General features: G+C 39.3%; 1 protein-coding gene across 1 annotated transcript in view; it reads right to left on the bottom strand.

The window, feature by feature from the left end:
• Positions 1 to 1,276: 1,276 nt before the first annotated feature.
• The window catches only part of LOC128664583 (dynamin-2), a 178,629-nt gene continuing 166,355 nt past the window's right edge, over positions 1,277 to 13,550 (bottom strand). The window contains exons 4-6 of the mRNA XM_053719400.1: positions 7,604 to 7,807; positions 1,776 to 1,874; positions 1,277 to 1,449 (exon numbers count right to left, since the gene is read on the bottom strand). Of these exons, the coding sequence (XP_053575375.1) occupies positions 1,277 to 1,449; positions 1,776 to 1,874; positions 7,604 to 7,807 (476 nt within the window). The remainder of the gene's footprint in view (positions 1,450 to 1,775; positions 1,875 to 7,603; positions 7,808 to 13,550) is intronic.

Consider the following 13,550-nt stretch of genomic DNA (forward strand, 5'->3'; position numbering starts at 1 on the left):
AATACACCAATCCTTTCAATTTTTTGATATGATATACAAATAATGCAGCTGAGATTGCCCCCACAAAGAAAAGAACAGTTAACCCTTTACTGTGCAAAACCGGATAATTAGGCCTAAATCCGGACAAAAACACCCCCTGCATCTCGCCACAGCCCTGCTGTGGCGCCTACCTGCCCTCAGGGGTTGGAAAATGGAGTTAAAGCTTCGATTTGGCCCAACACTTCCACAAGGGCCCACCGGAGTTGGAGCTTGCTGCTTGCTCTGCAATAACTGCGCAACTGAGGCGCGAAAATAGGCCCCGCACATTTCACTCAATGTTTTTACAGCCTAAAGGAACCGCACCAGAGCGGTTCCAAACTAGCCATGTGGGTTCTAAAACCCAAACCAGAAGCCAAGTGTACCCTCAATAAAGTCACCCAAAAAAAAAAAAAGTTATTGAAATAATCTCTTTCAGGTCCCAAAAACGTTATCAGCACTCCCAGTTCACAAAACGTTTGCCCACAAACATTCAAACTCAGTGTCAACCATTTTTTAATTAGCCCCTTATGCAAGCTTAGCAATACCCCTCTATATCTTTTAGGATTACTGCTTACCCTCTCCCTCATGGGGATACTGTCAGCCAATTCTGAAATACCACAGTCTCTCCAGAAAAAAATGACTGAACATACCTCACTGCTTATAGCATGAAAGGGTTCCTCACACTGAAGTTTAATGTACTCCTCAGCCATTCTGTGGGAACTGCTCTGAATCTTAGTGACAAATGCTAAGATCATCAGCCTCCATGCAGAAGTCTTCATCCATCTACTGCCTGAGAGTAAATAATACACACCGGTACCATTTAAAATAAAAAACTCTTGCTTGAAGAAATAAAAAACGAATATTTTATCACCTCTTTCACTTTACCCTTCCTAGTACTTAGAGTAGGCAAAGAGAATGACTGGGGGGTGGAGCTAAGGGAGGAGCTATATAGACAGCTCTGCTGTGGTGCTCTTTGCCACTTCCTGTTAGCAGGAGGATAATATTCCACTGTACTCTAAGGGGAAACCGGGCCTCAATATAGACTGAAAACCTCTCTCTCTGAAGAATCAAATGCACATCTTCAACCACCTCCAGCAGAGGCAAAGTAAAGACTGAGGTATGTGTGAGGGTTTGTATAGCGCTCTTGGTGTTTGGGAATGTTTGCCTCCTCCTAGTGGTAGAGAAGAGAAATTCCCAGAAGTAATGGAATGTGGACTCTCACCACCAGTATGAAAGAAACTCTTAATAACAATCAACTTTATTTTAGTACCTGGTTTAAGGTTTTCTGCAGGTGAGGTGTTCCCATTCTGTCTGCTACGTGCCGATAGGACGGATGAGATAAAAAGAATTTCCTTTCAGCAGCAAGAGCAGCTCTGATGTCCTTCTTACCATCAATATCCTTCTGACTCCTATTCACAACCCCAATGTACCCTGGAAAGGAGGAGAGAGCATAAGGATCAATTGGGAGGAGGCGCTATACATTTATATAAACCATCCTTGTTCGTTTCTTGCCTTCATCCAATCTTTACAGTCTCTATTTTATCTGCATGTACTTTCATATACCTATATTGCCTATATTGTCTATAATCTGCAATTCTGTCCACGTCGTCCATAACCTTTCACCATCCACTAACCCTTAACACACTATATCAACATCTCCCTCTTGTGCCTTTCAGCATTCTACACTCTTTGCTACCGATAAACAGCGTTAAAAAATCTCAACTTTTAATGTTCTCCTAGAAAAAACGCTTTTTTACCTCTTCTCAAGGGTAACAGCTTGTTCTCCAATATGTCTCTAGCATCTGTGCCTTCATCCATTAAATCAAGCTTGGTTATAACACCAATTGTCCGCAAACCTGGAAAATATAAATACATCCAAAATAAAGCATATATCAAAGTGTATAAAATTGCACTACAATCCAAATGTGCTTTTAAAACAATTTACTTAGGGCTTAGCTTTACACTATTAAAGGGATAGTAAAAGTCAAAATTATTTTTTCCCCGATTTATATATGCCTACTGTCATTGCCTTAAAGGGACATTAAACCCCAAAAAATTATTTCATGATTCAGATAGAGAATAACATTTTTAAAAAGTTTCCAATTTACTTATATTTATCAAATGTATTTCATTCTCATGTTATTCTTTGTTGAAGAGATACCTAGGTAGGTAGTGTGCACATGCCTGAAGCCCTTCATGACAGGAAATAGTGCTGCCATCTAGTGCTGCTGCTAATGTAATAACATTGTTGCAAAACTGCTGCTATATAGTGCTGCAGACACGTGCACACTATTGAGCTTAAAGGGATACTAAACCCAATTTTTTTCTTTCATGATTCAGATAGAGCATGCAATTTTAAGCAACTTTCTAATTTACTCTTAATAATATTTTTTCTTCATTCTCATGCTATTTTTATTTGAACAAGCAAGAATGTAAACTTAAGAGCCGGCCCATTTTTATTTCAGCACCTAGGTAGCTCTTGCTGATTGATTACTAAATGTAGCAAACCAATCAGCAAGCTCTACCAAGGTGCAGAACCAAAAATGGGCTGGCTCTTAACCTTCCATTCCTGCTTTTCAAATAGAGATAGCAAGATAACGAAGAAAAATAGATAATGGAATAAATTAGAAAGTTGCTTAAAATTGCATGCTCTATCTGAATTATAAAAGAAATAAATTGGGTTTTGTATCCCTTTAAATTTCTGCTTTTCAAATAAGGATAACAAGAAAACAAAGAAAATATGATAATAGAAGTAAATTAGAAAGTCGTTTAAAATTTGATGTTCTATCAAAATCATGAAAGAAAAAAAAATTGTGTTTTATGTCCCTTTAACCAATATGTTCAGCTAGCTCTCAGTAGTGCATTGTTGTTCCTTCAACAATAGGATACTAGATAGTGAAACACATTTGATAAGAAGTAAATTGGAAAGTTATTCAAAATTTTATTCTCTGTCTAAATCATGAAAGAAAGAAAAAATGGTGTTTCATTTACCTTTAACCCCTTAGTGACCACAGCACTTTTCAATTTTCTTACTGTTTGGGACCAGGGCTATTTTTACATTTCTGCTGTGTTTGTGTTTAGCTGCAATTTTAATCTTACTCATTTACTGCACCCACACATTCTATAAACGTTTTTCTCGCCATTAAATGGACTTTCTAAAGATACCATTATTTTTATCATATCTTATTATTTACTAAAAAAAAATGATAAAATATGATAAAAAAAATGGGAACACACACTTTTTCTAACTTTGACCCCCAAAATCTGTTACACATCTACAACCACCAAAAAACACCCTTGCTAAATAGTCTCTAAATTTTGTTCTGAGTTTAGAAATACCAAATGGTTTTTTTTTTGCTAGTTATAGGGCAATAAGTACAAGTAGCATGTTGCCATTTCCAAATACACTTTTGAAACGGCTATACCTTTAATTAGATGATTTTTTGCCAATACATGTATATTACAAAAATGCTTCTATTCAGAACTAAACAATATTTGTGTAAACTTCAATTTTGGCTGGAATGTCCATGTAACTGCTGATGTATGCTATGAGATTACAAATGCATAATAAAAACACAATACTAAAGGAATTGGTTTAAAATTCAAATGAGTAGATTTTTCTTCTGACAAATTTCAGTTTTAATTTTCCTTCCCCCTGCACCATGTGACAGCCATCAGCCAATTACAAAATGCTTATACGTATAAACTGTAAACTCTAGCAAATGCTCAGCAGGAGCTAGTGCCTCGGAAAAGGATTTTGATAATGGTAGTATGTGCTCTTTCTGAATCATGAAAGTTTAATTTTGACATTGGTGTTCCTTTAATGGGTCTTTATTAGCATTAGCAGAAAGTGCCTATCAGCCAGCGAGGATTAGTATGAAGTACGCAAGCGACACATAAGTTGTCCGGTACCACTGGAAATTTTAAGCCATGCATGGATGGATGAATGGATGGATGGATGAATGGATGTATGGATAGACAACACACACACATATATGCACACATACACATTCATAAAGGGATAGAAAAGTCAAAACTGAAATGTGCATTAGTGCATTTACATTTTAATTAAAGGGACACTGAACCCAAAAAATTTTTTTCGTGATTCAGATAGAGCATGCCATTTTAAGCAACGTTATAATTTACTCCTATTATCAATTTTTCTTTGTTCTCTTGATATCGGCATTTGAAAAAGAAGGCATCTGAGCTTTTTTCTTTGTTCAGACCTCTGGACAGCACTTTTTTATTGGTGGATGAATTTATCCACCAATCAGCAAGGAAAACTCAGGTTGTTCACCAAAAATGGGCCAGTATCTAAACTTACATTCTTGCATTTCAAATAAAGATACCAAGAGAATAAAGAAAATTTGATAATAGGAGTAAATTAGAAAGTTGCTTAAAATATCATGCTCTATTTGAATCACGAAAGAAAAAAATTGGGTTCAGTGTCCCTTTAAAGCATTTTTGCAATATACTACCATTAGCAAAAATGTTTCTAGCAAAAGATATTACTATTTTTAAGCAGCATATTCCAACACCACAACTTCTCAGAGAGTCAGAAGTGGCTTGTGTGACACAATACACACCACCGGACCGCTCTCTCAACAGGCATGGTACTTGAATTCTGATCCTCTAATCACACATAGCATATGTGCGTAAGCAACTGAAGCAGTCATAACTTTTACTAAAATCATTTTTGCTAATGGAAATATACTGAAAAAAAATGTTTCTATTAAAATATTAAAGACATTCATGCACATTTTAATTTTGACCTATACGTCATATGGATGACAGAGCCTTTTAAAGTTTAGTAACATTGTATATAGCCTTATGATGTCTGATATTTTCTATAAAACGATCTTTAACCCCAGAGCTACAGATGAGAAGACCTTGTGATTTTAAGGGCCTTTTCGATTTACTTCTTTCATCAAACGTACTTTGTTCTCTTGGTAGCCTTTGCTGAAAGCATACCTTGGTAGGCTCAGGACAAACTAATCCATCTTGCTGCATTATGCATGTAGCTACTGTGAAAATGAAGATCTCTAGTATAGGTGGAGGATTTTATCTAAAATGGTAAACAATTTATACCAATAATTTTACAGCTAAACCTCAGTCATACAGCGGGTTAGGGACCAGAGCCCCGCTGTAAAGTGAAACAAGGCAGTTTTAGCTTTCTTTTCACTTGCCAATGTGTTTAAAAACATGTTTGAACTAACATATATTAGGAATGTAATGGCACCAAATTTAGTTTAACACCAGCACAGTATAGTACAGTGTTCAATTAGTTCTCAATAAAAACTGTACAGTACCTGTAAAATAATGATAATTACTGTAGTAAAATTTGCCAGACTGACACTGAGACAGGGAGTGCACTGCAATCGTGTAAACAGACAGAACTGCGCATAACAAAATGGTGCCGGCTGCCTTTCTCGCAACCTCACGATGAGTACAGCACTGTTTCAAAATCTTTGGAGGTGTTACTTCAGCTCCATATTCGTGCTGGATTAGTGAAGGGCTGTAAAGTGAGGTATACCTGTACTTCTAAAGCAGTGAAATGTCCTTAGCCATTAAATACTGAAACTATAATTTCCATCTCAATACACACAATGTTCCTTGTCCGTTTCAAATATTTATAAGAGTCAAACTGCACAGTGGTAATGGTATTTTATGCTGAACTGATGCATGGCTAACATAACTTTCAATATAGTATTTTACTAAAGATATATCATATTCACACACATTATATAAATACTGCACAAATCAGTGTTTCTATCAGGCCAGATTATATTTCGCTATCTGACTAACAGTGACTTTCTCACCTGTACTAGGGCTGGAGTTGAGAAACACTAATAAATGTGTCAGAGATATGTACCATAAAGTATGCCACATATCAGGGGTATATGCCACGGTGAAAATGTGCCAGGCAGTGTTCTATACCCAAGTATGCCACAATGAAATGTGAATAAGCTGACCTGCGTATGTGATGATAGATGAAGAAATGTAATAACAATACTAATTCCTTCATTATATTTTTTCTAATGCCCATAGCACAATTTAAATTAATTATATATGTGTTTGTGGGTCTTCTATATAAGTTTATTTCTTTATTATTTGTTGCTCTAATATTTTCAAATAGTTTCTGAATTTGCATTCATTAAAACAGGATTTTAAAATAAAATGACTGAGAACAGAACACTATGCACAAATGCACCCATTTTAAAAAAAAATTTTTTAATGCAATTATATTTACGTGCTGCAGCGTGGGTACTTAGGGCAAAAATCAAAGTGCCTTTAGGGTTACTTGTTTCAAAAAGGCTGAGAAACACTAAGTGCTCAATCATATTTATTACATGATGAAGCAAATAAGAGACAGTTGAGAATACATAAAAAACTTTCACTTGCCAATCTTATTGACAAGATTGTCAGCCATGCATAAATTAACCAATGGTTTTCCTTACTCAGAAGAATGTTCTGCAACCTAAATAGAAACATTATAGCAAATGTTGATTCCTCTTACAATATCAACAAGGAGTCTGTGATGTTCTTTGCGCTCCTCTGACTTGGCCAACCTCCAACTGTCTCTGGCCTTTTAACTTCCAACAGTTCCCCAGAGGGTAAGGAAGCCCACATGTGACAAAAAAGTTGCCATAAACATCAGACATTACATATATAGGTTTCAACAAACTTGAACAAGAGAGGGCCCTGGCCTCTAGAAACCATCATTAGTAAATTGCACTACAGAAGAAAAAGTGCACTACAGGTAGAAAGTCTCTAACAATTTAAAGAAGGGTGATTATGGAGAAAAAAAAGAGTGAGGAAAGCAGATAAGATTTTATTTACATCCTCCTAAAAGTTTTTATCAAGTTACATAAGGCTCATCTTTACCTTGGTCTCAGGTGAACTGTGTGTGGAAATGAGAATATTTTAAAAGTTAAAACATCTTCCCTTCTACACTAGTCATGTTACAGGCCTCAACAACTACTACAGCCAGTTCTTTGCCAACAACGGGTGCCTGACAAATGGCCCCAACTGCTAATTTATACTACACAGCTGTAGAGATAGGTATGTCAGCTGCTCACCGGCACATATGCCCTGCCAACTGGTGGGTGAGAAGCTCCTCCTTCCCCAATGTGCCTGACGCGAGCCAGGACCAGCACTCTTCCCCCTTTCTGACCCCAGTACTGGCACTGCACAGCTCTGCATGCAGCTGTGAATAGCTAATAATTTCCTCCTCCCACTCCCCCCTAGTGTTACTGCACATTTATAGTCCCTGCATAAGTTACCCTCTGTCTCCAACTGTTGAAAGAGTACCCACTGGATATCAGTGAAGGTAAGGAGTTCACAGGTCATGTTGTGTTACTGGTAGACAAAAGCTTAGTCTGTATGTGTGTGCATATTTTGGAAGGCATATTTATGTTTTTTAGATATGGTTTGTACTTACATACATATGTGTTTTTTCACAAACAGAAGAAAAAGTTGTTGAGCCTTATTTGTTGCTTGTTTGATAAGCACAATTTACATCTGACAGAGCTATTTAATAATTCCTGCAGCTAGAAGGGATTGATACTTTCCAAGACTCATTTACCTTGTGGATCCACTTCTTTAGCCAATTTCAATGCATCAGAGTTGGCCAAGTCCGAGTTAGCTGGTGTCACAGCCAGGATGAGGCAGCTATCCCTGCTGATGAACTGCATAATCATATCCTTGATCTGGTATTCTATGTCGTGGGGCTGGTCACCTACAGGAACTTTTGTGATGCCCGGAAGGTCAATCAAAGTCAAGTTAAGGACTAAGGGAAGGAAAATTAATTGGAGGTTACAGCATCAACAGATACACAATCATTTCAATTCAGCTGAATACTATTGTTAAAATTTGGTGGGAGAGTAAAGTTTTAGTAACCCAATTTCCATTGCCCTGAAAAAACAAAGCAACTAAATTAAGCTAAAGGACCACAAAATACAGTAGAACTGAATAATTTATAAATACACAATAAAAAAAAAGACAATGCAATAGCACTTACTTGTACTAATTTGAGATGAGCCGTAAAATATTTATTGGCAAATTTCAGTTATTCCAATTTTCCCTCCCTGTGTATCATGTGACAGCCATCAACCAATCATGAAAGCATGTACGTATATACTGTGCACTTTTGCACATGTTCAGTAGAAGCTGGAGCCTCAAAAAACATAATTTATGCTTACCTGATAAATTCCTTTCTTCTGTAGTGTGATCAGTCCACGGGTCATCATTACTTGTGGGATATTAACTGCTCCCCTACAGGAAGTGCAAGAGGATTCACCCAGCAGAGTTGCTATATAGCTCCTCCCCTCTACGTCACCTCCAGTCATTCGACCAAGGACCAACGAGAAAGGAGAAGCCAAGGGTGTAGTGGTGACTGGAGTATAATTTAAAAAATATTTACCTGCCTTAAAAAACAGGGCGGGCCGTGTACTGATCACACTACAGAAGAAAGGAATTTATCAGGTAAGCATAAATTATGTTTTCTTCTGTTAAGTGTGATCAGTCCACGGGTCATCATTACTTGTGGGATACCAATACCAAAGCAAAAGTACACGGATGACGGGAGGGATAGGCAGGCTCTTTATACAGAAGGAACCACTGCCTGAAGAACCTTTCTCCCAAAAATAGCCTCCGAGGAAGCAAAAGTGTCAAATTTGTAAAATTTGGAAAAAGTATGAAGCGAAGACCAAGTTGCAGCCTTGCAAATCTGTTCAACAGAGGCCTCATTCTTAAAGGCCCAAGTGGAAGCCACAGCTCTAGTGGAATGAGCTGTAATTCTTTCAGGAGGCTGCTGTCCAGCAGTCTCATAAGCTAAACGAATTATGCTACGAAGCCAAAAAGAGAGAGAGGTAGCAGAAGCTTTTTGACCTCTCCTCTGACCAGAGTAAACGACAAACAGGGAAGACGTTTGTCGAAAATCTTTAGTTGCCTGTAAATAAAATTTAAGGGCACGAACTACATCCAGATTGTGCAAAAGACGTTCCTTCCTCGAAGAAGGATTTGGGCACAAGGATGGAACAACAATCTCCTGATTGATATTCCTGTTAGTGACTACCTTAGGTAAGAACCCAGGCTTAGTACGCAGAACTACCTTATCCGAGTGAAAAATCAAATAAGGAGAATCACAATGTAAGGCTGATAACTCAGAGACTCTTCGAGCCGAGGAAATAGCCATTAAAAATAGAACTTTCCAAGATAACAACTTTATATCAATGGAATGAAGGGGTTCAAACGGAACACCCTGTAAAACGTTAAGAACAAGGTTTAAACTCCATGGTGGAGCCACAGCTTTAAACACAGGTTTAATCCTGGCCAAAGCCTGACAAAAAGCCTGAACGTCTGGAACTTCTGACAGACGCTTGTGTAACAGAATGGACAGAGCTGAGATCTGTCCCTTTAAGGAACTAGCGGATAACCCCTTTTCTAAACCTTCTTGTAGAAAAGACAATATCCTAGGAATCCTAACCTTACTCCAAGAGTAACCTTTGGATTCGCACCAATATAGGTATTTACGCCATATTTTATGGTAAATCTTTCTGGTAACAGGCTTCCTAGCCTGTATTAAGGTATCAATAACTGACTCAGAAAAACCACGCTTTGATAAGATCAAGCGTTCAATTTCCAAGCAGTCAGCTTCAGAGAAGTTAGATTTTGATGTTTGAAAGGACCCTGAATCAGAAGGTCCTGTTTCAGAGGTAACGACCAAGGTGGACAGAATGACATGTCCACCAGATCTGTATACCAAGTCCTGCGTGGCCATGCAGGCGCTATTAGAATCACTGATGCTTTCTCCTGTTTGATTCTGGCAATCAATCGAGGAAGCATCGGGAAAGGTGGAAACACATGAGCCATCCTGAAGGTCCATGGTGCTGTCAAGGCATCTATCAGGACCGCTCCCGGATCCCTGGATCTGGACCCGTAGCGCGGAAGCTTGGCATTCTGTCGAGACGCCATGAGATCTATCTCTGGTTTGCCCCAACGTCGAAGTATTTGGGCAAAGACCTCTGGATGAAGTTCCCACTCCCCCGGATGAAAAGTCTGACGACTTAAGAAATCCGCCTCCCAGTTCTCCACTCCCGGGATGTGGATTGCAGACAGGTGGCAAGAGTGAGACTCTGCCCAGCGAATTATCTTCGATACTTCCATCATTGCTAGGGAGCTTCTTGTCCCTCCCTGATGGTTGATATAAGCTACAGTCGTGATGTTGTCCGACTGGAACCTGATGAACCCCCGAGTTGCTAACTGGGGCCAAGCCAGAAGAGCATTGAGGACTCCTCTCAATTCCAGAATGTTTATTGGAAGAAGACTCTCCTCCTGATTCCATAGTCCCTGAGCCTTCAGAGAATTCCAGACAGCGCCCCAACCTAGTAGGCTGGCGTCTGATGTTACAATTGACCAGTCTGGCCTGCTGAATGGCATTCCCCTGGACAGATGTGGCCGATAAAGCCACCATAGAAGAGAATTTCTGGTCTCTTGAATGGAATGAAGGACACGGCATGCACTTTGAAGTTTTGTTAACCTGTCCTCTGTCAGGTAAATCTTCATTTCTACAGAATCTATCAGAGTCCCCAGGAAGGGAACTCTTGTGAGTGGAAAGAGAGAACTTTTCTCTTCGTTCACTTTCCATCCATGCGACCTTAGAAATGCCAGTACTATCTCTGTATGAGATTTGGCAGTTTGAAAGCTTGAAGCTTGTATCAGTATGTCGTCTAAGTACGGAGCTACTGAAATTCCTCGCGGTCTTAGTACCGCCAGAAGAGTGCCCAGAACCTTTGTGAAGATTCTTGGAGCCGTAGCCAGTCCGAATGGAAGAGCTACAAACTGGTAATGCCTGTCTAAAAAGGCAAACCTTAGATACCGGTAATGACTTCTGTGAATCGGTATGTGAAGGTAAGCATCCTTTAAATCCACTGTGGTCAAGTACTGACCCTCTTGGATCATGGGCAAAATTGTTCGAATAGTTTCCATCTTGAACGATGGAACTCTTAGGAATTTGTTTAGGATCTTTAAATCCAAGATTGGCCTGAAGGTTCCCTCTTTTTTGGGAACTACAAACAGATTTGAGTAAAACCCTTGTCCTTGTTCCAACCGCGGAACTGGATGGATCACTCCCATTAATAAAAGATCTTGTACGCAGCGTAGAAACGCTTCCTTCTTTGTTAGGTTTGTTGACAACCTTGACAGATGAAATCTCCCTCTTGGGGGAGAGGATTTGAAGTCCAGAAGGTATCCCTGAGATATGATCTCTAACGCCCAGGGATCCTGAACATCTCTTGCCCAAGCCTGGGCGAAGAGGGAAAGTCTGCCCCCCACTAGATCCGGTCCCGGATCGGGGGCCCTCAATTCATGCTGTCTTAGGGGCAGCAGCAGGTTTTCTGGCCTGTTTGCCCCTGTTCCAGGACTGGTTAGGTTTCCAGCCTTGTCTGTAGCGAGCAACAGCTCCTTCCTGTTTTGGTGCAGAGGAAGTTGATGCTGCTCCTGCTTTGAAATTACGAAAGGAACGAAAATTGGACTGTCTAGCCTTGGCTTTGGCCTTGTCCTGAGGCAGGGCATGACCTTTACCTCCTGTAATGTCATCAATAATCTCTTTCAAGCCGGGCCCGAATAAGGTCTGCCCTTTGAAAGGAATATTAAGCAATTTAGATGTAACATCAGCTGACCAGGATTTTAGCCACAGAGCTCTGCGTGCCTGAATGGCGAATCCTGAATTTTTAGCCGCAAGTTTAGTTAAATGTACTACGGCATCTGAAATAAATGAATTAGCTAACTTAAGGAATTTAAGTTTGTGTGTGATGTCATCTAGTGTGGATGATTGAAGTGTCTCTTCCAGAGACTCAAACCAAAATGCTGCTGCAGCCGTGACAGGCGCAATACATGCAAGAGGTTGCAATATAAACCCTTGTTGAACAAACATTTTCTTAAGGTAACCCTCTAATTTTTTATCCATTGGATCTGAAAAAGCACAGCTATCCTCCACTGGGATAGTGGTACGCTTAGCTAAAGTAGAAACTGCTCCCTCCACCTTAGGGACCATTTGCCATAAGTCCCGTGTGGCGGCGTCTATTGGAAACATTTTTCTGAATATAGGAGGGGGTGAGAAAGGCACACCGGGTCTATCCCACTCCTTAGTAACAATGTCAGTAAGTCTCTTAGGTATAGGAAAAAACGTCAGTACTCGTCGGTACCGCAAAATATTTATCCAACCTACACATTTTTTCTGGGATTGCAACTGTGTTACAATCATTCAGAGCCGCTAATACCTCCCCTAGTAATACACGGAGGTTCTCAAGCTTAAATTTAAAATTTGAAATGTCTGAGTCCAGTTTATTTGGATCAGAACCGTCACCCACAGAATGAAGCTCTCCGTCTTCATGTTCTGCAAACTGTGACGCAGTATCAGACATGGCCCTTGCATTATCAGCGCACTCTGTTCTCATCCCAGAGTGATCACGTTTACCTCTTAGTTCTGGTAGTTTAGCCAAAACTTCAGTCATAACAGTAGCCATATCTTGTAATGTGATTTGTAATGGCCGCCCAGATGCACTCGGCGCTACAATATCACGCACCTCCTGAGCGGGAGATGCAGGTACTGACACGTGAGGCGAGTTAGTCGGCATAACTCTCCCCTCGTTGTTTGGTGAAATATGTTCAATTTGTACAGATTGACTATTTTTTAAAGTAGCATCAATACATTTAGTACATAAATTTCTATTGGGCTCCACTTTGGCATTAACACATATAGCACAGATATCTTCCTCTGAATCAGACATGTTTAACACACTAGCAAATAAACAGCAACTTGGAAATACTTTTCAAAGTAATTTACAAATAATATGAAAACGAACTGTGCCTTTAAGAAGCACAGAAAAATATTATAACAGATAAAATAATTAAGTTATAGCAGCAAATGATAACTAACCCAGGCAGCAGAAAAAAATACACAAATAAACGTTTTTTATATCACAGTCAATACAATCAGCACAGCTCTGCTGTATGATTACTTCCCTCAAAAAAGACTCTTGAGATCCCTGAACTCTGTAGAGATGAACCGGATCATGCAGGAAGAAAATGAACCTCTGACTGAGTTTTTCTGATGCATAGTGAAAGCACCAAAATGGCCCCTCCCCCACACACATAACAGTGAGAGGGATCAGTGAACTGCTCTAATTTAAATCAAAACTATTGCCAAGTGGAAAAAAAGTGCCCAAAACATTTTTTCACCCAGTACCTCAGAGAAAAAAACGTTTTTACATGCCAGCAAAAAAACATTTTACCTCAATAATTAATTGTCATTTAAAACCTATTGCAAGTCCCTGCAAAATAGGTTAAGTCTATGTATACAGTTTAAAAGCCAGAGAAGTACCATTTCCCAGAAAACTGAAGTGTAAAATATACATACATGACAGCCTGATATCAGCTACATCTACTGCATTCAAGGCTGAGTTTACATTATAACGGTATGGCAGGATTTTCTCATCAATTCCATGTCAGAAAATAATAAACTGCTACAT

The sequence above is a fragment of the Bombina bombina genome, chromosome 6, assembly GCF_027579735.1.
Source record: "Bombina bombina isolate aBomBom1 chromosome 6, aBomBom1.pri, whole genome shotgun sequence".
NCBI classification, from domain to species: Eukaryota; Metazoa; Chordata; class Amphibia; order Anura; family Bombinatoridae; genus Bombina; species Bombina bombina.